The 23471-nt window shown below is 43.4% G+C and overlaps 2 protein-coding genes across 4 annotated transcripts in view; both read left to right on the forward strand.

The window, feature by feature from the left end:
• The window catches only part of tacc2 (transforming, acidic coiled-coil containing protein 2), a 35314-nt gene extending 16181 nt beyond the window's left edge, over nucleotides 1–19133 (forward strand). Inside the window, exons 4-18 of one of the 3 annotated variants that reach the window (XM_076076821.1) lie at nucleotides 4615–4721; nucleotides 5167–6577; nucleotides 8353–8410; nucleotides 8574–8739; nucleotides 9166–9215; nucleotides 9332–9441; nucleotides 9729–9882; nucleotides 10277–10423; nucleotides 14541–14681; nucleotides 14780–14856; nucleotides 16018–16061; nucleotides 17360–17520; nucleotides 17645–17751; nucleotides 17951–18071; nucleotides 18182–19133. In XM_076076821.1, the coding sequence (XP_075932936.1) occupies nucleotides 4615–4721; nucleotides 5167–6577; nucleotides 8353–8410; nucleotides 8574–8739; nucleotides 9166–9215; nucleotides 9332–9441; nucleotides 9729–9882; nucleotides 10277–10423; nucleotides 14541–14681; nucleotides 14780–14856; nucleotides 16018–16061; nucleotides 17360–17520; nucleotides 17645–17751; nucleotides 17951–18071; nucleotides 18182–18247 (2920 nt within the window). In that variant the 3' untranslated portion in view covers nucleotides 18248–19133. The remainder of the gene's footprint in view (nucleotides 1–4614; nucleotides 4722–5166; nucleotides 6578–8352; nucleotides 8411–8573; nucleotides 8740–9165; nucleotides 9216–9331; nucleotides 9442–9728; nucleotides 9883–10276; nucleotides 10424–14540; nucleotides 14682–14779; nucleotides 14857–16017; nucleotides 16062–17359; nucleotides 17521–17644; nucleotides 17752–17950; nucleotides 18072–18181) is intronic. The other 2 variants (XM_076076822.1, XM_076076823.1) reach the window with 2 other exon arrangements.
• Nucleotides 19134–20335: 1202 nt separating this feature from the next.
• On the forward strand, nucleotides 20336–22869 carry ly6pge (lymphocyte antigen 6 family member pge). The gene is made up of 3 exons (XM_076076970.1): nucleotides 20336–20396; nucleotides 22005–22121; nucleotides 22676–22869. The coding sequence occupies exons 1-3, from the start codon at nucleotides 20336–20338 to the stop codon at nucleotides 22867–22869; spliced, it is 372 nt and encodes a 123-aa protein (XP_075933085.1).
• Nucleotides 22870–23471: the final 602 nt, after the last annotated feature.

Genomic DNA, 23471 nt, shown 5'->3' on the forward strand with positions numbered 1-23471 from the left:
TCCATATGAATCATTTGCGGAAAACAAAAGCAGATTTCTGCTCTTTTTCCCCGTTACAAAGCATCTACAGGTTTCTCCCTGCTCGCCACATCACATCTATGTCCGAAGAGGCTCTTATAAAACGCAAATAGTTTGTTGTGATGTTTCACAGGGTGTTTAGTGCCTATGATGTAATACATTATATCCAGACACTCATTCATCAGAAGGATAAAAGCACAGGAGCTCCCTCTGTTGGTCTCTTTATTTCTACCTCATAGGAGTGACTGTATACTGTGTATACGATATAGGAGAGACTCATAGTACAACTCCATATTTTATTATTTTTACCCTCTGACAAAACATAGCAAAACAAGACATTTACGGTTATTAACATACAATCAAAGTACATGCTGTGAAATATTTACTTCCTAATGGCATGTGAAAATGTACATTTTATGATCAAATCTAATTTAACTTGTACATTTTATTAATTAATCATTGCTTTGTCACTGACATTTGGCAAAGCAACGCGTGTGACATCTTCATATATACATTAAACTTCCACGTCGCCCATTTTCATGCCTCACAGACAGGCACTACTGATTCTTTAATGCCCAAAAGGCCAGCAGCAGATCAAAAATCAACTTGATATTGAAAGCACCTAAACAGCAGAGACGGATCGCTAAATGAGGAGAAGAAAACAAAGGGATGATTAATTGTAGTGATGTAGCGGAAGGTGAGGGAAAGCAAGGGAATTACAGGTAAAGGATTGAATGGAAAGAAATAGATGATAGTTGAGTCCAGGGTTTAGAGGAGTTAGATAGTCGAGAGACGATGGAGGGGGTGTGCGGCAGCTAATCCATTGAGGCTAATCACACAGCTGCTTGGAGACCAGCAGCCTGCCTCCATTCATCTATCCCTTTACTTTTACATCAGCTTTCATCAAATCACAGTTGAGTCTTTATCACTCTGAAATTCTGACATCAGATTTAGCATATTTTGCAAAGAGCAAATAAGTGCCAACATCTTCAAACCTTTTGTAGGCGATGTGCATATATAGGACAGACAGGTGGTGTTGGGTTTACATGTCGGTGTAACCGAGGTTCCTCCTCTCCCCTGGGGCGGGCGATGGCTCTCCCTCCAGCGCTGTGAAAGCTGTTTCGGCAGGTCGAGTGGGATTTTGCTGGAAGCAGAGACTCTGTGAGAGAGAGTGTGGCTGCCTGATATGGAGCGTCTCCCTGCCTCACGCTGCAGAGCTTCTGTCTCCAGGCAGTCATCTCAGCCTGTGAGAGGCTGCTATTAACTGCTGCTCCCTTTGTTTCTATTGGCCCCCATACCGTGACTACTCGCCCGCACGCTGCTTATCCCCTTACTATGTTTTATCTGCAACCGAGTCACATAAGAGCTGCTAAAAATATGACTGTATTAACACAGAAGACATTCCTAGATTGATTTGTATTTACGCTACTCATTTCTTTAATTACAGCTCTCATTTCAATGTATAATTATATAGAGAATATATATAGTCTATTAGATGCCAATTGTTAAAATTTGAATACAGATAATCAATATGAACCATTCTGCAAGGAACAGCTGAGTAGAATAAAAATCAGTTTATGGTCTGTGAACAGAATAATGCTGATGCAGCAGCTGCTTGCCTCATGAATCTGCAGCATGCCTTAATTTATTTTCTATATCATGCGCTGGACCTCACTGGTTAGGTAATCCTCAGTTGTGTGTGTGTGTGTTGGACTGTGTGCCTGCCGCCATCTTTACTTCCAACGTGGAGCATATGGCGGGAGCAACCTCCTGTTACCATAGCAACACAGTGTTTGCAGTCAAATGAAAAATGTCCTCTGCAAGGACATGAACGGATCAATGAAATGAGCCCTAATCACCTTATTATCCTACTGTCTTCAGTTTTATTTCCATCTGTCCTCAAAGGAGCAGCTTTTATCTACTAAAACAAAACAAAGGCATTATCTGACATCTGACATTATGATCCAGATGGATCTCCAGGCAGACCAGTCTCACCCTGCTGGGACACACTGGGCCCTCACAGAGATTACAGCTCTGGCTCCTTACTTTGCCATGTGCTGTCTTGTTTTTGCATCATTCCACCCTCCAAAGAATTGGATGTTTTTTTAAAGGATTTCGAGCGGGGGATCTAATATATGACATTGTAATAAACAGGCAGTAAATATAATTTTATACCATGTTGGAGCTTGTGTAGCCTGATGTATTGTTTGGATTTGTCAGTGGAGCAAATTGCAGCGCAAGCAGAATATGTTACTCTTGCCATATTGTTGGCTTACAGGAACCTCCATCTCTGCTGTGGTGTGACCCCAGGGATAGTGAACGTATTGCAAATGACAGCAAAATAATTTTATTACCAGCCTCCTCTATAAACAGTGTTGTCCCAGCTCTGTATTTTGGTTGCATCGGGCATATTGATGACTAGATGGTGTGTCAGGCCCCCCATGTCTTTCATACTACAGGTTTTTATTTGATCCATGTCTGCGTGTGTGTGACAAAGGACCCCCATATAATGCTCAATTGCTCTAGCAAAGCCCTGAGCTGAATCCCTATGGATTAGCTGGATCAATATAGCGTAGGGACATGGAGGTGTCATTTAACTTGTCTCTTGTCCTGTCTATGCTCTTGTATTTGTGCGTTACTGTTAAAGAGGTATAGGGGTCCACAATGATGGCAGCTTCCTCTAACCATTGCCTTTTTCATATTGTTTATTCCAAAATACTCATTTAATTGTTTCAGATATCAGTAGCTATCAAAAGATATGTTTCTTCAGTTTCTGTGTCTGTGAAAATGTGTCGAGCACAATCTGTGTGTGTGTGTGTGTGTGTGTGTGTGTGTGTGTGTGTGTGTGTGTGTGTGTGTGTGTGTGTAAGCAGCTTCTTGCCTCAAAAATCTGCAGCATGCCTTAGTTAGTTTTCTATATCATGCAACACTTCACTGGACCTCACTAGTTAGGCAATCCCCAGTTGTGTGTGTTGGACTGTGTGCCGCCATCTTTACTTCCAACGTGGAACTTATTGCGGGAGCAACCTCCTGTTACCATAGCAACACAGTGTTTGCAAAATATACGTTTCTTCAGTTTCTGTGCGTCTGTGAAAGTGACCTGGGTTTGTCCAGCACAATCTGAGTGTGTGTTTGCAATGACCAAAATGAATTAAGCAAATGTAAAAACTTACATTTGCTTAATTAATTTTGAATTTAAATTTAGGCAGAAAAAGGACACACAAAGGATATGAGTATCAAATGCACTGGTGGTATATGTAATGAGCAAGCTTCATTAGAGCAGGTTTGACTGGTGGGCAACATCCTTTTCTTCCGTGTGGATACAACAACATGGTTCTGGAGCAAGAGACAGAGAGGGGTAGAGGGAGGGAGGCTGAGAGAGAGAGAGAGAGAGAGAGAGAGAGAGAGAGAGAGAGAGAGAGAAAAGGGGGGAGAGAGAGAGACAGAATATACAGTTTGCAGGCGGTGGGCTTCTGCAGCCAGTCTCCTTTAGACTGGGAGGCATCTTTATCTACTGGGGAGGAGTGGAGACAGACTGATGTGGCTACAGATGACAAAGAGGAACGTGAAAGGACTGTGATTGTAGATTGAAAACAAAGAGATATTAGACCGTAGAGTAAAAGAGACGGAGGGAAGGTTGGATCCGGTGGTCTCAGTCGTCATCTCGGGAAGAGGCTGTGGGTGTCTACCTGTGTGTCCGGCAGTAGCATCGTGGTGCGAAGAGGTGTAGCCCACCGACAGCCATGGCAGTCAGTACGTGGCAGGCTCTGTCGCCACTGCAGTGGGCTCGCTGGGGCTGGGACACACTGCTGGGAGGAGCAGGAGACGGGGACAGCCCGGGCTCGGATCCGGCTTTGGGGCTCTTCCGGAGTCTGTCCTGGGGCTCACGTCATGACAGCATGATCAGTTCTGCCACGGAACCGTTCAGACAGAGGTGAGACAGGAGGACCTTAGTAGTCAGTTTTATCTGGTGAGCTTCGCTTTGTGTGTGTGTGTGTGTGTGTGTGTGTGTGTATATATTTGTTTGTTGCTGAGGAAAACCAATCAATATGTCTTTTGCGCAGGATGATAACATTGTAATTTTCATTTACAGCCTATTGTCATGTAGAAATTGGTAATTTCTCCAGTTTTGGACTGAGTGTGCGGCTCAGTGTTCCCCTCAGTCTCTCCCTATCTATTTCATATCTGTGATGTAGATCTTGAGGTGGTCTTGTGTGAGTATGGGTGTTGCATGTGTGTGTTAAGGTGATCCTGTGTCCCAGATGTGTTATTATCTGTCGCCTCACTGCAGATTCAGCGTTTTCATTTGTAGCCATAAAAGTCCACAAGAAATGAAAACCGAAACACACACTAGCCTGAAGGCCTTTTTTGTTTTAACACATACACACTGCTGGAAATTGCACCTGCTGCCCTCACGACCTGAAGCACTAAAGAACAGTATCGGAACTGCTTTCTTGGGAGAAAGATGTATCATTCGTGATGTCCGCTGTCTGAAGGAGAGAAGTTTAGCTCACCGTCACATGGCGTCAATAATCCAGATACAGTCACTAGAGTTCAAGTGATGTCAGTCTGATGTATGCTCATCTTTTGTTATAGGAGTTCAGACTCTGATGGAGCGTTTGAGACCCCTGAAGCCACAACCCCAGTGAAGGCTCTTTCTCCCATAGATCCCCCAACCCAGCAACTAACGTCCGATGACAAAGGTAGGGTAAGAAAATCATGCCCTGATGTGCGTATGATGCTGTGTTACACCGTCATCAAAAAAAAAAAAAAAAACAGGTGTAAGAAAGTCTTGCTGCGCCATCTAGTGGAATAAAGCAGTGGACCAATCTGTTTGCTGAGACAAGCATCTTGGGCTTTGGGATATCTAGGAAAGGCTGACCAATCGGCTCAGTCTTTCTCTCTCTCTCATGTGGTTAATTGTTGTTAATTTCTATCCAACTGAGAGACTCTTATTAAATTATTTATTGCACATTCATCTCTATAACTGGATGTGTCAGAAGCCAGCAGCAGCTTTTATCTCCATGCAGGCTGTCACGTTCACACCTGCATCTCAACCATGAACCAGTTCAATTTTATTTCAGTTTGATTTTATGCCTTTTTTAGCAGCTAAAACCTCTTTACGTTACATCTCTCCATCTTTTGCAGTAGCAGACACATCAGTGAGTCATCCTGCCTCGGAATTGTCTTCCGCTGATGCCACACGTCGTTCCCCGTCCATTATTTTTGATGAGGACAAGCCCATTGCAGCTAGTGGCCAATACAACATCGAGATTACTGGAGATTCAACAAGTCACAATCTGACCCGCTCACTCAGCCTCCAGGGAGGAGAACTAGACAGTGCTAGTCTGTTGGACGGTTCCTCAGTGGAAGGCTTCCGTCCACATTCTGAATCCTTCAGCGTAGGCACCGAGAGTGCTCCAGGGACACTCCACAGGCCCAAGAAAGTCCATCCTGGGTCTGTGAAGAAGAAGCCTGTTCTCAGACAGAACTCCAACCCAGAGAGTCCGAAGCCAGCCTCATCCATCAGCACCCCTGAGAGCAAGAAGCGCGCAAAGCCTCGAACTGCCAGCCCTCTCCAGCCTCAGGAGGAAGCAGAGTGGGGATCTTCAACCCCCAGCCCTGGAGGAACCCTCCGCAGAACCAGGAAGAGCCGAGTGGAGACTCCTCCTCCCCTGCCGGAGGAGACCAACCACACCAGCCAAGAGGAGAGCCTTGTCATCCCTGCCTTACCCTTGTGCCAGGAGGATACCCCTCTTGCGAGTAGTCCAACAGGCGGAGACGAATCCCCCATCCCCCCTAGTACCTCCTACAATTGGGATCCAGATAATTTTGAGAGCATCGATCCTTTCAGCACTGGAGGGAGTAAAATTGCCAATTCCCCTATTCTGGGTCGTAAAGGCCCCGTGTGTGCCCCCATTGCTACCCCTCCAGAGAGTCCCTCTGTCTCTTCTGTAGAGCCGTGTCCCCCAGCTCCTCTTCAAGAGCCAATCAGCAACCCTGAAGAGCAACCCATCATCCCCAAGCGTCAGTCAGTAAGGCTGGAGTTTGACTACTCTGAGGAGGGCAGTGAGGCGTCACACCAGGCCTCCCCCCCACCCAAGAGAGTGGGCAAGAAGCCCGGTGCGAAGATGCCTCTGAGGAAACCAAAGCTGGGGCTGAAGAAGGCCCCTCAAGTGCAGACGGAGCAGCTGGACAACCATCCCCCAGCAACCCACAATGGCAACGAGGAGAAAATCCCTGCTACTACAGACTCTTACAAGTTGGAACCTGACAAGTGGGATGAACCCAACTTCAATCCATTTACTTCTAAGAAAGGCATCGCCATCTCCCCCAAACTGTCCCGGCCGTCTTATTCCTTCGACACCAATAACGTTGATGACTCTGAGGACCCTTTCAAATCCTCTAATAAGATGGCCAACTCCCCTCCTAAGGCCTCTGCCTTCTTCGAACTGTCATCCAATGACTATGACAATGAAAATGACAACGACAACATTGGGGAACTGGAGGACCAAAATCAGAACAAACCTGGCAAGAAGAAGAAAACTCCTATCAAATCGTAAGTTCACAGTCTATTACCACCGGGCCCGCACATTTACGGGAGAGTCCATACTCACTTACAGAACATTGTATTCATGTGAAGGAATGTAAGCGTCTCTGTTTGTGAGGTTAGTCTGTGTTTGTATGTGATCCTCTTGTCTATTATGCCAGTGTCCTCTGTCTGTCTCTCTGTCACCTGTGTCTGTGTATTCTCATATGTCACAGGAAGTCCAGGGGTGTGTCTTCTCTATGTTGTCCGTTGTAAGTACAGGGACAACGCAACCATCCATCCCTCTGACTCTTAATTCCACGTGGCTCCTTTTATAGCAGCATGTTGCCCTGTTGTCCCTCTTCCTATTAACAGAAACATCACAATCCCTTGTGCCCACTATTCCATGTAAATCTTTTCAATCCTGTTTATTTTAACAGGACATACTTGTTTTCATATTTTTCTTGTAACTTTATATTATGTACAGTACAATCATGCCTATGAAATGGCAATTGAAAAACGTCATAGTACAATTAGAATAGCCATACTTGGTCTATTATCTAATTGCTTATATATGAGTTTACATGTTCAAAGAGCATTCAAACATCATTAATGAGTTACTACTCACACAACAATATACTCATTCAGCCTAGTACTATACAGCAGAGTGCACAAAAGTGCAGTGTTACATTACGGATGGGTGTGGTCAGCAGCGTAAAAGGCTTGAATCCTTCCAATAGAGGTCAGCGCAACAGTGTTCGATGAGGTGCTGTCGAATGACAAACTTTACACATTGCGATGGGTTATTGAGTTTGTTGTGTTGCTGCCAGGCTTTACAACATTTCGAACAGATTCTATAATTTACTATCAGCTCTTTCTCCAAACCAAAAGTTAATATTGGAACAAATTCTGTTTCATGGTAAAATGTCCCATTACGTTTTTTCTCCTGTAGCTGACAAAATATCTTTTTTTGTCATAGAAATGTGTTAACTGTCACGTGTCCAGTCTGCTAGTCTGTACCAAAGAAGGTGCTTGTGCTCCCTCTTGTGTTCATTTTTGGCTATTGTTGAAAAAGCTAAAACTATATAATCATTTTTCTAGATATACATATTTTCGGGGGGGGGGGATTATTGTCCCATTTATATTAATTACTAATTAATTCTGTTAAGAATTTTAACCATAAAATACTGGGCCAAAAACAGACCTTCTCTGCTCAGATGTATTAGATTATAGTTAGATTATAGTTTTAATTAGGATCATGCATTCTGTTGTAAATTGCTATACAAGGACTTCCACTCCTTTAAAATTTGATAATCTATGTTTTGGGGATCTATAAATTGAAAACTAAAGTCACAAAAGTAAAAGGCACTAACAGTTAATCTACAGTTAATAGATTATGCATCAATGTCCTAACTAACCTGTTATATTACCAAACACATTCCTCTCTAGGATCTGTGTTATTATCTATTTGTGTGGAAAGTAAACTATTCATAACATAACATTCAAGTACTACCATTACTGACCCTCGTCAGGAACATTTCACTGTTCTGTTCATTACACCCTCACAAAGACTACAGTAAGTGGTACTGTAACGCAATGCAAATTATGTTTTCATTTTAGGAAAAAAGCAGATGTACCCAACCAGGTTTACATTTCAGTATTTGCGGCTATACACACATCTGAGATATGACGCTAGTACACAATACTTGGTGTTAGACAGTGACAGACAGATCTAATAAAGTTGTGTACTGAAGGCGCTGAGTGACTCTTGATCTTGACGATTGATGGTTTTTCTTTTTTCTCAGTCTTACTTTCAGAGTGAAAAGGTCGCCAAAGAAATCCCCATTGTCTGACCCATCCCAGGTGCGTACCTAATGCTTCATACCTGTACATCTCTCTGTACACTTGAGTCTCTCGCTGTTGTCTGCCTGTATTTCTCCCTCTTCCCTCCGATTCTGTCATTGGCACCTTCTTCGTGCTGTAGGATCTTACGCCCACAGATGAAACTCCTTCCCTCCGCCCACAGGACGACCACGCCACAGACGAGGAGAAGCTGGCCTCCTCCACCAGTCACAAGTGGGCCGCCCTGCACGACATGGATGCGGATTTGAACTCTGACCAGCAAGACTTCCCTCAGCCATGCGACCTCACTTCCTTTGTTAATGAGAACAGTCTTCCTCCCCAGACTCCAGGTGAGGCTCAGCTGTCTGACTCTCCTGGATTCCTCTTTGTGCCCCAGGGCCACATGTGTCCAAATAAGTGCTGACAGAGATCAAAGCATACCGCAGACATGCGGCGCTCAAAGGACATTCAAAGCTTATGTTTGGATAAACCGTCATGCACAGCAACCATCCCCTTTACTCTTCATTCATCCAGCAATGTTATTGATTTTTGTTGTGGCAGTGAAATAAGCCTGTTCTCTACTGCACTCTGACCTACAGAAGAGCCTCCTTTTCCCAGGGGCTGTGTGGCTCAACCCATCTGGGTCAGAGATGAAATAATCAACAGACAGTCCTGCTTCAGCCTCTAACCTCATCAGTACAGAGCTCAACACTGGCTGAAATGTCCCTCCATTTCTTCTTCTGCCTCTAAAACTTTGTTTTGTCTTTCTGTGTTAGTGCAAGACTATGAAATTGAGTACATGGAGAAGCTTGGCTCCGCTTCGCCCGTGAGTATTTGATCGAATGTTTGCTGCTTTCTTTATTAACACTGGTTTGTTTTATATACGTGATTTAAAATTAGAATTCAGAAAGCTTATGTTTTATTCTCTTGTGTGTCTTGTAGCCACTGTCTGTGAAGAAGCCGTCTTTGTACTTGAAGTTGGACTCAGTATCTGACAGCTTAACCAAGAATACGTGTGCACATGGATCTGAGCCCAGCTCCCCCTACACAGGGTACAACACACTTCTACTGCTCTACTGCATGTTTATTTCCGTGTATTTATTGTGTAGTATTTGATTACATTGTATGTTCACTGTGTAATGTAGTAAGTCTTACAATGCAATTGTCAGTGCTTTACTGCTACAGTATACTATCTACATTGCTAATTGTGAACCAGAATGATTTGGATTGCATAACGCATACAGTTCAGCTGCTCCACTCATCCATCATATACAGTAAATGACATGCCTTGTCCCTCTCTCTCCCTCCCTTTCTCCTCTCTGTCTCCCACACTGAGCAGGAGTTTCGAGGAGATGGAGGCCCAGATAACAGCGGGTTTGAAGGCACCGGTGCTGAGCTCCCGGCCTGGTCCCGAGGGCTCCGCTGGGGACAAGGGCAGGAAGAGAGAGAGCGATGCACTCAGCCGAACACAGAGCACGGAGAGGGATGAGCAGGTGAGCCGAGCGCTTGTGTAAATAGTCAAACTCATTTAGCAGTTATCGCATACGTTGTCATTGCTGGGTCTTGTCACCATCACGTGAGGAGAATTTGTGAGCTTTGATTTTGTAGAACTTACACCATGTCATTGTTTCGTCACGAGGGGGGAGAGTGCCACACTGCACTTGCTTTATTAGAAGGCCGTGACTTGGCCTTCCAACATGAGCGCCATCAGTCATGGTGATTCTCATTAAAGCCTTGTCACTGATGACACATAGCCAGTCTGCCACACTAGCTTCCCAGCTTGAACTTAGTGACACAGCTCCCGATGCCGCCACTCAAAACACTCAGCGCTTTGCTTTGCCATGCTGACCCCTGCCCTCCTACCTACTCCTCCCGGTGCCCCTGTAGTCCCCTTACCAGGGCCCTGTGGAGGCCCCTGCTCCAGTCCCGGCCATGCCTCTGTTAGACAGGCTGTCTGAGTGTGACGACCTCCTGCAGTACCTGGAGCCTGACCTGGCTGAGACCAACCCCACCGCATTCGCCCAAAAACTACAGGTGTGTTGACAGACTAGACGTGACCCCTCTTGATGAACCTTACATCTGGTGGCCCATTTGTGACCCTTATATGTGTTTGTGTGTCTTTTTCACGTTATTCTCACTTTGCCACCTAACTACATCCTGTCTTTTCATTTCCCCATTTCTCACGTCCTATGCCTCAGTTGCAGTTTTTAGCTTACTGTGGAAAATAGATCGATGGTGTGTGAAATGTAGCAGCAGCAAGTGTGTGCGCTCAACTCAAGTTTTTATATGTTTTCCCTTTGCTCTCTCATCCTTGGGCCGCAAACCCCCTTCCTTACCCCTGAAATCCATCAATCCCCCACCCCCCCATGTGTGCGGCCCAGGAGGAGCTGGTGCTTGCTGCCCTGAGGATAGAGGCTCTGCAGGTAGCCAAAACCATCTCTCAGTGCCCCTCCCTCTCCACTGTAACCCCCCAGGTACTGCGCTGAGACCTGCACCTGCTGTATGCAAGTGTGTGTGTGTGTGTGTGTGTGTGTAGGAGGAAAGATGCATCTCTTGAATGAGTGATTATAGAAGAGCAGGTGTGTGTGAAATGCACGTGTGCGTGGCTGTAGTGTGCGTGCATGAGTGTGTCTCAGCCTGCCTCCCCCTCCCCCTAATCACACCATTCTGAGTGTGACTGTGAGCTCATGGCCTTATCAACATGGTGGCTGCACCGCTACATTCGCAGTCCTCTTCAACAATCCCCCACATATGAAATCTTTAACATGGCTTAACGTGTAAAGCTCCCACCCCGACTAGCAGCGAGCTCTTCCAGGTTGTCTCCTCAGCGACACAGAGTGCTGTGCCTTCTTCGTCCCTTTGCCTTTATTATGCATGTTGGGCAACATGCATGTTGCGTGTTCATGAGAAGCTTACATGAGCATGAATGTGACTGGGAATGTCTCACACTAGATTATATCAGCCGCTGAGGAGTTATGAGAATATAACTCTCCCAGATGTATTTGTTGATGCTTTGCTGTCATCACCCCAAAATCCCAGTCACATTCTTGTGTTGTGATTCGGTCCTTTTCCCAGACTAACAGCACTAACAAACAGATACATCAGGTAGGTGACAGTATCAAGTTTAGCTGGAATCTTAGGTAGAACTTTGTGATTTTGCTGGTTGAAGGGCTTGTGCTGAAACAGCACATGCCTTCATACAGTAGAAGAAGAGTGCGATCTTTTGCTTGATCAGTGGTGAATCTACATTTTACGGTCAGTGGAAAAACTCTGGTAAGAGTTGGAGCAGGACAGGCGCTTCTATCCCTCCATGTCTCATGCTGTTGTCCCACACATTTTACAGTCTCGACTCAAGAAACCCAGCACTCGGCGGTGGAATATCAACGGTTCACCCTTACTCAAAGTAAGAGTAACATATACCCCTGTGGTCTGTCTTGGCCTTGATCCAACTACAGTGCAGTCCAAGTATTTGGCCATAAACACATTTTTCTTTGTTTTTGGCTTAGAGCACCAGCACACTAGATTTAAAGTAACTATGAGAGTTAAGGGCTGATGGTGAATGAAGGTGTTCATATCCGCATTGGTTAAGAGTGTAGGAATCACAGCCCTTTAATAAATAGTACCTCCAATTTTGTACAGTGCAGAAAATAATAGGGCTCCTTCAGTGCTGTTAACCCAATTTGAATGTAAATGCCTTTTAATTAACGCTCAGCCCTATACTCACTTAGTGCTGGAGTACAGAAGCAAAACAATTGTCCATATGGCTACAGACTGCACTGTAAACTCTAACTCCCGTAGACCCCAGAAATCCAGAAGTCTGAGATCTTTTTCCAGGTCTCACTACATTTTAGCCTACCATAGCTGTACGTTGTCCCTGTAAGCCAATTTGTCTGAGTTGTGTTTTCTGCAGTCATATCTAGTATCTCTCTTGTAGTAGTCTACTAATGGCTTCTTTTTCTGTATGACGTAGCTTTTGTCTTGTGTCTTCAGTTGTCCCTTTTTTGTTCACATTAAGTAGTTTTCCCTTAGGTCTACATTAAGTGTTTTAAAATGTTTGCAGTTGACTTGACATGTGATCCAGGATGATCTGGTAAAGGAGTTTTGTACAAGACTAAATTAGCAGCAGGGCAAAGCGGGCAACTGTCCCGGGGATGGTTGTTTGTGTGTGTGTTACTTTGTGGTAATTTCATTCATTACAAATGTTTGCAGTAACATCAGGCTACAACCTCCTGGTCTGAAAAGTGAAGCTAATGTGGAAGTGCCTTACACTTGCATTCTTTCTAATTGCCACTAGGGGGCGACTCATCGGTTTGAAAGAAAGTCAGATTTTATGGAAGTCTATGAGAAAATGACCATTTTTCTTACTTGATTTATCACCTCACTGCGTGATATTTATTGAGGAAATTATAGTCCCATTTAGAGTAAAATAGACAAAAAGTAGGGCATGCTTTAGGGCGTGGCTACCTTGTGATTGACAGGGAGCCATCACAGTGTTGTCTGGTCTGGGAGTTGTCTGCGTTTTTGTCTTAGACCTTAAACTCTTTCATACTGTGTTTTCAGTTTATACAAGTTTATTGTAACTGTTTTGGTCGCCATAAAATGTCTTGTTCAGCGGTCGGTTGTATTTAGCTCCTCCCTCTCGTGTCACTTCAGGTTGTAAAAGACCAAGATGGCTTCAAAACAGCAGTCCACAAACCAATGGGTGACGTGACGGTAGCTACATCCACTACATTCTATGGGCAATATGCACTACTGAGGGACAATTAGTAATTGTGCCCAAAAGTGGCTTTTGCATTTTTACCCAGTCTTGTGGGCCTTGCGTTTCATCAAATTAGTAATACACATGTACAGACATACAGCAAACCTGGGGAAGATAGTATTCTAGTGTAGAAATTGTGGTTATTTTGATGGATTGGGGCATTTCAGTTTAGGTTGTGGTCAATAGGAGCCTCAACCCCCTAAAGTACATTTATTCAGCGTAACGGATGTTGCTTTATTATACTTCATTGCAATTTATGTTACTGGCATTTTTATTGGTTTTATTAGGATTGTCTCTTTAAAACAGACCTTTAAATAGAAGTTACTGTGAGTCATGCCAGCACCTGGTTTTGGCAGATTTTCTTTAAATTTCTGTTTAAACCTCACTGAAGTGAAAGGGTAATCCCAATCAGCACCTGACTAAAAGCAAAAGAGGTCCATGGTAACCTGAACTTGACCGGTCTTTACCTTCAGTGGAACAATGGAATTACTGCTCTAGCCAGACCAAACACTCTCTTTTCAGCATATTAGCGGATCTCAGGCTTCTTGTCCCCCCGTGAGCCCCGACCACTTCATCAAATCCTCCCGTAATCCGTCTCTCCCAAGGATGACTAAATCCATTTCAGGGCAGAGTTTTAAGGGAACAAAAATGGTGCTAGAACAAGGATTGTTTTTACATTTTGATATGATGAATTTTGTGAGGAGTTGGTGTTGGTAGAGTCATAGGTTGCAATGGTCTCATAAACACATGCATACATACTTTGTTTTGTAGTGTCTCTCAGTACACCTCAACACTGTATCCAAATTTAAAGTCTTTCTAGCGATACATCCTGGGAATTTCCTGGTTCACCTCAAATTTAAGTATTTGTAAAGTAATTGGGGCATTGCTGTAACAGTTCACACTATGATTCTAGCCACAACAGGCGAGACCAGTATGTTGAAATATGCCTTAACATGAGACTAACATCTATTTCCCATGCTGCCCAGTCCGCTACCTTATCCTCCCTCTCCTGTATATGATGCAGCCCTTGCTGTATCAACTGCTGCCCTCCTTCCTGTGTACCTTGCCTGGACCCAATCACATTCAAGCTGCTGACCGCTCAGCTGGGGGCAGCATCAGCCAAATCACTTGGCTAATACTGTGGCAATGAAGACTGTTTCATCCAATCATGTGGCAGCTGACCAAGTCTTCAGGAGCATCACCAGCCAATCTCATCTATATATTGATTTTTGTAGTGTTTTACATTTTGATGTAGTTTAAAGCTGCCTTGCGGTTTGATTCAGGAATGCGTGTGGCCCCGACAGTGAGGGTTTCCCATCTTTGGCTCAGTCTGGTTTGTAACTGGTTATGTTTCCTTTCCTCTCCCGCCTCTCCTTTGGCTCCTGTGAGCAGCACAGAGACGTGTCTTCTCCAGGAGAGAGCGGCGTGTCCAAGAACTCACTGTACGCCAGGACCACCGACAGCTACATCGAAGGGGAGAGTCCCCACCTGCCCAGAGGACTGGACCACTCGCTGGGAATCGCACGAGAGGAGGTGCGCCCAAGACTCTTTCTTTTCATCCTACAAGTCAGAAATGCTGTCAATGCATTAATTCAACATCACACACCTAACTGTTTTGTCACCCTCCTCAGATCGTGACAAAGGAGAAAGAAGTGCTGGAGTGGCAGAGGAAGTATGAAGACAGCCGACAGGAAGTGGTGGAGATGAGGTAGGAAGTAGCACCTTGGGTTGCCATCACTTACATCACTGTGAGGTCCCACCCATACACTACAGGAAGGACTTAACACCTCCCTGTGTTTCTGATCGGTGGTACTGTGTCAGGATGCTTAGTGTCTTGTTGTCAGACTCCGCCTATCACCGTTTAACCTATCAATTGGTTTATCTTGCTTTAAGTGTAAAACAAAGTCACAGCTAATGCAGAATGGAGATCCAGTTAAAGAAGTCCATCTGAGTCCTACTATCAGCATGAGTGTTATAGATGATTATGATATATGTAAATGATACATGAGGACATTTTCTCGGGGCTTTAGGTGTCATTTGGATTATACACCACCAATATCTTGAAACTGTGATTAACTACACTCATATTTACGTCTACAGATGAGCAATATATATCCGACAAATATAGGTTCAAGGAGATGGCGATGTGAGGCCTTTTTCTCTGTCAGCAGGTGGTGGGTGTGTGGGTCCAGCTGGCCCCAGCTCAGTTAGTGTGGATAAGACAGAGCTTACTTCATTTGACTGATTGGGCTCAGGATAAGGAGGGGCTAAGAGGCTAAGGGGGAGGCATGGCTAATCAATCCTCTTACCTCTGGCAACCTGCTTTTGCTAAAACAAGGCTTCCTATTGGGCCCTGCTGCTCTTTGGCTTGGAGTGTGGGGGAACGTCTAGCTTTAAGACTCAGATGGAAACTGGACATAGTGCAAATAGATAAAAGATATAAAGCTAAGGATAGTTTAGGGCGCTTAAAACTCTTCAGTCACTCAATAATCCTATTATCTAAAGTTGCAGGCTGGATAACGGTGTCGTTTACCTGAATTCTAAGAAAATATCTTATTGCACATTTTACACTTAAGTTGCACTTTTTAATATCAGATGTTACCAGCATATGAATGCAATATCAAAATTATGACAGAAAGCACAAATCAGAAGTACCAGATCCACATCTGTCTTTCAAATATCCAACCAGGTCAATATGTGTTTTATTTAAACATCCTGCCAACAAACAGACATTTTCGTTGGTGTCCGGGTTCAAATGTACGGGTTGGACACAATTATATTGTTTTAGAGATTTGCATACTTTGAAATAGTTTGTCATGCTAATACAACCCTTTCCATATACTGATAATCCACAATTTTTCATCCATAGGAGGATTGTTGCAGAGTATGAGAAGACGATTGCACAGATGATAGGTGAGTTCAGTGTTAAATACAGGTGCTCAGTTGCTAACAAAAACCTTACTGGACCCTCTGTCTTTTCAGTACACGTGCAATTTATTTCAAACCAATTACTTTTGTTCCCCAACCTCTGACACTACTTTTTGCTACGCTTGTTTATTTGCAAACTGAGCAGTATATACTGTATTTGTGTGCCTTACTCTATTGCCACAGATTTCAGATAATTAAGTACACTTTTTATTCTCTCACTCAAGCTAGCTTTGCCATGTGCTTGCTTTCATGTTTGAGTAATATGAACTGAATCCTGACGTCTTTGGAGGGGAAATGCTCACCTTTAGCCCACGTGTGTCCAGTTTCTCTGAACTCATTAAATCACGCTGCAGGTTCCCTCTCTGCATTAGTCCTGCTCTCACCTTCTTCGCCACCTGATGATTTGACGTCCTCTGGTGTCTAATTTCTTACTCTCATTCAAAGCACTGTCACAAAAAGGAACAATCTGTCTCTGCCCGTGTCTAACACTCGGCTCTCTCACTTGCCTTGCCCTCCCAGCTTGACTTAACACAGTCCATTCTTTTCTGTTCTGCTCCCATCTTTGCTCCCCTTACTATTTGATAACCCTGACAGGCATGCCAGGTGAGTAACGCGGAATTCTCCTTCACTTGTTTGTGTCAGCTCACATCTGTTTACCCCTGTCCGTCAGAGAAGGGAGCAGATGTGCTCACTTTCTTCACCTCATCCAGTGACATTTGTTTGTCCATTTTGTTGCATTTCATCCTGTATGTTGAGATTCTATTCTTTTTTTGAATGGGTAACAAGAGTCATTCGACATTTACTTCATGTAATCCTTCAGTTGCTGATATTAAATACAGCATACACATGTACATATGAATACTGAGAACCTTTACATGCACACCTGCACTGTAGCAGAAGTCATTCCTGCAGAATTAGTGCGTTAAGCAGGTTGGTCATGTCTAAGCTAGTGACAGGAAAGGAAAGGGAAAGCTGGGACGGGGCTGAAATACTTCGTAAGATGAAGGACCTGGAAGCCAAAATGCCAGTTCTGTTTTTATGGTTTACAGGCGTCTTTGATTCTCCCATTGTTAAGTGTTTTTGTTTGCATGCTTACTCGTATAGTGTAGTATAAAAGGCTGCTAAATCACACAAACCCACAAATTCATTTTAATAATATATTGTCAGAAAATCAAGTGTTTGTTTGTACGTATGTGTGTCTGTATACGTGCCCGGTACAGCAGACTCTTCAGTACATACCGACTGGTGATCTGATCTGCAGTATATTTGTGTGTGTCCATCAGAGGATGACCAGAAAGAGAAGTCTCTCTCCCACCACACCATCCAGCAGCTCATCATGGAGAAGGACCAGGCCTTGGCCGACCTCAACTCCGTGGAAAAGTCTCTGGCCGACCTCTTCCGCCGTTACGAGAAGATGAAAGATGTACTGGAGGGCTTCCGCAAGGTGACTGACACACATTATTCACAACTAATGAATCTTTTCAGCATAACCGGCCTTGTAAGTCATCTGAAAATTTGCTTGACAAATCCTTATGGCAAGTAATTCAAATACTTCCCACTCCCTTCAGAATGAAGAGGTTCTGAAGAAATGCGCTCAGGAGTATCTGTCCAGGGTCCGCAAGGAGGAACAGCGCTATCAAGCCCTGAAGATTCACGCAGAGGAGAAACTAGACAGGTGGGTCTCATTATTGGGAGTTTATTCCACCATGACAGTGTTATTTCCCCCAATGGGAAATACACCAACTACACAATAATAATGCAGAGCTAAAATATGTTGAGATATAGGCAAATGCTGTTCCTATTGATTTCTAGAGATTCATACTGTATTGGCTTGAGGTGACTTGATTCTCATTGTATCACTTGTGTGTTTCCAGGGCCAATGGAGACATAGCTCATGTGCGGGCCAAGTCCAAGCAGGAGCAGGCCGCCCACCAGGCCAGTCTGAGGAAGGAGCAGATGAAGGTGGAATCTCTGGAGCGCACTTTGGAGCAAAAGGTCAGTCTGAATTCCTCAGTCCCGCGGTGTAAAGGGATGTGAAATCATTCAAAAATATCCATGCGGACAAGTATATCAATTATTTAAAATGTTTTGCAATTGTTTTACAGAACAAAGAGATCGAGGAGTTGACAAAGATCTGTGATGAGCTGATCGCCAAGATGGGCAGGAGTTAGCGATCACACCACACCCAGGCCAAATCTCACAGAGAAGAGGAGTGGTTGCGGGAAGACACAAACAAATGTGTTACACTCTTCAAAGGACTGATGGACATTTAAGGCCAAAATGGTCTCGGGGGTTAAATTTCAAACTGACTTTGTGTATACAGGATCCACAGGAACGACTTCCCCCTAATCACTCTGTACATTTTTGATGTGTCCGTGTATCGTACTGTATCAGGGGTCTGATTTAAAGTTTAAGAAAATGTATCATATCACTAATGAGTGTGTCTGTGCGTGTGTGATAGTGGGAAAGCGAGAGCATTGTTTGTCGGTTAAATTATCTATAATGATGTTGCCATGAAAGCCACTGAGGGAGAAGACTGTTGACCCGTTCCTGTTGTTGTCTCCTCTTGATACAAGAGAAAATATAAGACTTTGAAAAAGAGTAACAAGAGATTTAGATTAATTTATAAAATTGTGCATACACCACTAAGAGAACACAAACTATCACAATATAGCTTACTGCATGATGGAGAGAAAGGAGAACTTGTAATGTTATGTGTTTGTATATACTGTAGGAAATTCCAAGTATGAAAAAGATTCCTCTGCATTTTTGATAGTTACTCTGTCATCCTCGGCACGCTTCCCTCATGTGACCTTGTAGATATTTGTCATACTTGTCATAGCTTTCTCGATGAAAATTGTGCGACTATTTTTTGGGATTTTATTTTGATATAAAGCGAACTAATTGTGACCTTATTCAGTCATGACAGGAGTAATTTAATTTTGGATGGATATGTCCTAGTTCTGCTGTGGTCGTTGTGTCACACTGAGGAATAACTTTTCTGCACAGCTGCTGTACAGCATCTGCTTACAACGTGCAATAAAAGATGGCAATATAGCACACTGTATCAGTTTAGTTGATCTGGCATGACCAATACATCAGGATTATGTTGTGATCATGGTTTTCTGATATTGTTTTAGGGTTTCTTTTCTCTTACTTTAGATCTGTGATTCTCAATCAGGGGTAAGATGGTATGTGGAAAAAACTGAAATTGTGGTAATATATATTAAAATCCTATTATTTATATACATACATTTGTATTTAGGGGGGAAATACACTTAGAATAGCATTAGAAATTGCTGTGAGGCTGATCGTAAACACATTTATTGCCATAATAACCAATAAACTACCAGCTACAAAATCCCAGCTGCACGGGAGTTTGAAATAGATCACTGAAAGTAAAAGATAGATTTGTTAAAATCCAATTTCTTCCACTTAAAGTGTCAGTAGTATAAATGCAAACCTCCAGACCATGCCTAAACATCAACCGTTCAAGGATCACACTGTCTCATATGAAAATAATACTATACCACTTGTAAATAACAAATAGTGTTGAATAACATCCAGTTTGAAAGAACATATTTAGAACATGACGAGTGGAGTCACTGAACTTGAACAGTACTTGACTTTACCTGACAGAGCTGTGCAGTGTTCAATAAGTTCAATGAGACAGAAGACAGACAACCTAAAATTATTTACTGCAATTCTTGGAACTGAAATGGTAGAATATGTGATTTGTAACTTTTAATACGAAGTTAATCTTTCCAAATGTCCAACTGAAGTAGATGGAACATTTCATACAAAGTACATTAAGGCATCTACATCAGCAAAATGTGTCCGAATACTGATCGCATGCTGGCACTTGTACGTCACAGGACAACTAGCTTCCTGTGGCAAATTAGCCTGGCACTGAAGGAACCAAATGGACATCTGTAGGGACACAATGCCAGTAAAAGTTCAAAGATCAAACTGGACATGTGGAGACAGGGACAATAGAGGGAGGAGCCAGACTCGGGATGGGTGTGGCCACAGCACAGTGGTGAATGGTGCAGTGACGAATCCTTCTGCCCATCCAGGCAGAAGAAGCAACTATTGACACTCAACACAGAGCTGTGGGCCCTAGTGGAGGGGCTGCTAATCCCCTAGTCAGTACAGGAGGGGTATCAGCTCATCTCATAGCAGATTAAGCTCAGGGTGCTTTAGGAGCAAACAAACTGCTTTTTAGTGTGTGATCAAGACGACCGAGGACCACCAGCACCATGAGAGCTGTCCAGTACTGTCCGCTGCTCCTGCTTTCTTTAGTCCTGCTAGCGACCAACAGTAAGGACTATAGTTTTTTATTGTTTTCTATCTTCACCTCATCCTTCCTCCCCTTTAGATGTCCCCTCTACCTTCTGTCCACCTTTCATTGCTTGGTGTCTACCTTCAGGTACTAGTGTGCATTTGCTTTTTTTATATGTATTTCTGTAATCTCCTGAGAGGCAGGGACCCATTGAGTGAATATCTGTCCAAAGTAGCTTTGCTCTCAGACATCAGGACAGGTTATGTTGGATACAACAACACTGCAATTATCTTTATTTTTTCGAAATGTCCTTGCATGTTTTGAAAAAACAACATTATGTCAGCTTTGCTAGTTGCTGTTTTTCTGGTAATTTTCCTGAGTTTTGCTTTCGGTGTGTCATCTTCCTCTGTAACTAGCATGCAAGCCCCACAACTAATCTCTTAATAGGCCTGGAGGCTAATACTTATAGCATGTGTGTGGAGCGTCTGCGCTGTGGAGATAGATTGGGGTCAAGTGCGAACAGCAAGGGGGCATTTATATGTCATGTCAACATACAGAGGGGCACACAGGAAGCAAAGAAAAAAGATCAACCGCTCAAAATACATTTTGGTTTGCTGTTGTTTTTATTGCTTTACTCTTAAAGTTGCGCTTTTATCTGTAAAAGGGCTAAAACTCTGATATTTTAGCAATATATTACTTATTACTGTTTCTGATTAAGTTGATTTGCTGGCTTGTGTAGACAATTTCACCTCACTGGTCTTTACCTGAACTGACACAACACTTTGAGCGTCTGATCAACTTTTCTGTCCTTCGGATAACCGGATGATAACAGACAAGTCTGGTGTTGAAGGAGGTTATTTTGATGGCCAAGACAAGAGATGTGCTGCTACAGAGAATGTTTGAAGTCATGATGATTCCTATAAGCCCAGCTTGGTTTGATCCTCTTAGGAAGCAGCATTAAAGTCTGTTTCTGAAGGGCCCTTTTACAATTTAGGAGAAGGATGGGGGTTTTCAAAAGGAAGCGTTCAACTGCTATTTCAAAGGTCAGCTCGTTCTCAAATAAGCGATCCCTCCTCTGGAGAGCTTTAGAAAGACATTTGCGTGCTTTATGTGCTGAAGTGGGCCCCTGAAGCTTTAGCTGAAGTTTAGAAAAATGTGTTTTTAAATCTGAGAGCACTTGTTCAATTCTTTGCTTGATTTAGGGACAACTTGTGTGAAGGAAGTGATTAATTAGTGCTCTCTTTTCACTTTACTCTCATTGTGCCCGTGGGACAACGTCATAGATCAGAGTCGCCTGTGTGACACTGCATGATCTTAACTAACAATGGACCGGAATCTATGATAAATGTGAACGAGTTATCTGGATAATGCCGTAATGCAATGCCAGAGAAGCTGCAGCTGGCTGTCTTCAAAATGTTTTTCTGAAAGGACAAAAATTGCAGCAGTGACATTGGCAGACTATTCATGCCTTGAAGAAAGTCAAAACATCCGACACAGGGCTTTTAAAAAAAATTGTTTTCTTTGAGATATTTGGTGAAAAATCAGATTAGGCATCAGTATTTTCCCTCAACATGCCATGATGTTTTATTGTACTGCTTTAGTAATAAGCATGCACTGTAGCAATATTTCCTTTGTGTGTCCTCCAGGTGGGGCTCTGCAATGTTATACCTGTATGGGCTCCAATAACGACGACTGCAACCGGCAAGGCTCCAAATCTTGTCCCAGCTACTCTGATGCCTGCGCTGTGGTACTGGGCCATGACAGTGAGTCCAACAGTGACAGTGTAGTAGCCTTTCTATTACTAGTTTTCTTTCTACCGACAATAAAGATACACAAAGCTCTATTTGTATCTGTGTGTGAGGATATGTGCGTGCGTGTTTGATGGAGGACAGGCTGCTGTCTGGAGACACATCCCAGCCAGCAGGGGGTCCGGGGCTTTGAAATGAAGAGCCTTGCTGCCTCTACTCGATCACTATCCTTAATTAGGACACCATGTGTTCATGTCACCGAGACCATTCCTCTTCACAAATTTAACTTAACTCTGTAATTTAATCCTGCATTCGATTTTCACATAAAATGTACCTTATTAATCATTACAAAATGAGAAGAGAGACCATCATCCTGTCTGTAAATGACACATTGTAGATGCTACAGTTTTCCCAGATTAAATTCTGGTGTCAGACACGTGGTAGTGTGTACTTGACACCCATAAACAAAGGGAGAAAATCAAAATCAAATCATAAATTGTATATTGGTTGGTCAGTGTAAAGCAGCTGCTACACCAGTGACTTCTATTTCTGTCTGTTTCTTTTGTCAGGTGGGGTGATGAAGTCGTGCTCCTACAAGTCTTTCTGCAGTCAGGCCAACAGCCAGGGCTACAGAGCACCGGGTGTCAGAGTTCACTGCTGCTACGGTGATGACTGCAATGTGACCAGCTTTGCCTCCCGGCTGCCAAGACTCAACTACCTGCTGCTGTTTCTGCCTCTGTTGTTCCACTGTTTTTTTAAGTAGACATACGGCTCAAAGTCACGATGCCAACAAGAATCCATCTGCAAAACAAATGACAACTAGTGTTGTTCTCATTTACTCCAAAAAATGCCAAATAACCCTGCCTGATTTTACACTATACACGCTGTACTACAATTCCAATCTGCTTTGATTTACCATATTAATCCAAACAGAAGCCTTTACATTAAGGAGTTACTGTACATGGAAGAGCTTGAGGTGCTAAATGTTACTGCGTGGATTATACACACGTTGTTGGATTAACTCCATTACGCAGTACTCAAGCGTCTTTTAATAAATTTCACTTAGCTAATAACTAGAGGATTCTAAGGGAAGTGCTGGAATATCAGGCAGAGATAATTAATTTTTTGCCTCCCATATTTAAAGAGGAACAGATGCTGTTCATCAGTTTCCCCACTCTGTTCACTACAGGGTGAAACGAACAAAACTGTCTCTCTGTGTCTTACTAATCACCTTTCAAGTTACGCTTTACTGCATCCGTCTTCTTTTTCACCTAAACCTACAAGTCCAAGTATCTCAGCATTACTCGTGTTGCAGAAGATGATGCTGTGGCTAAATACGGCACAAGGAGTTCAATCTAATGGTGT

Source organism: Anarhichas minor, unplaced genomic scaffold (assembly GCF_050575085.1).
Source record: "Anarhichas minor isolate MPS153535 unplaced genomic scaffold, ASM5057508v1 ptg000058l, whole genome shotgun sequence".
NCBI lineage: Eukaryota > Metazoa > Chordata > Actinopteri > Perciformes > Anarhichadidae > Anarhichas > Anarhichas minor.

Bases quoted from the DNA above. Each gene is read 5' to 3' on its own strand.
- ly6pge (XM_076076970.1), top strand. From the start codon at position 20,336: ATGAGAGCTGTCCAGTACTGTCCGCTGCTCCTGCTTTCTTTAGTCCTG. The intron at 20,397-22,004 runs GTAAGGACTATA...TGTGTCCTCCAG, and splicing joins AGTCCTGCTAGCGACCAACA to GTGGGGCTCTGCAATGTTAT. The intron at 22,122-22,675 runs GTGAGTCCAACA...TTCTTTTGTCAG, and splicing joins TGTGGTACTGGGCCATGACA to GTGGGGTGATGAAGTCGTGC.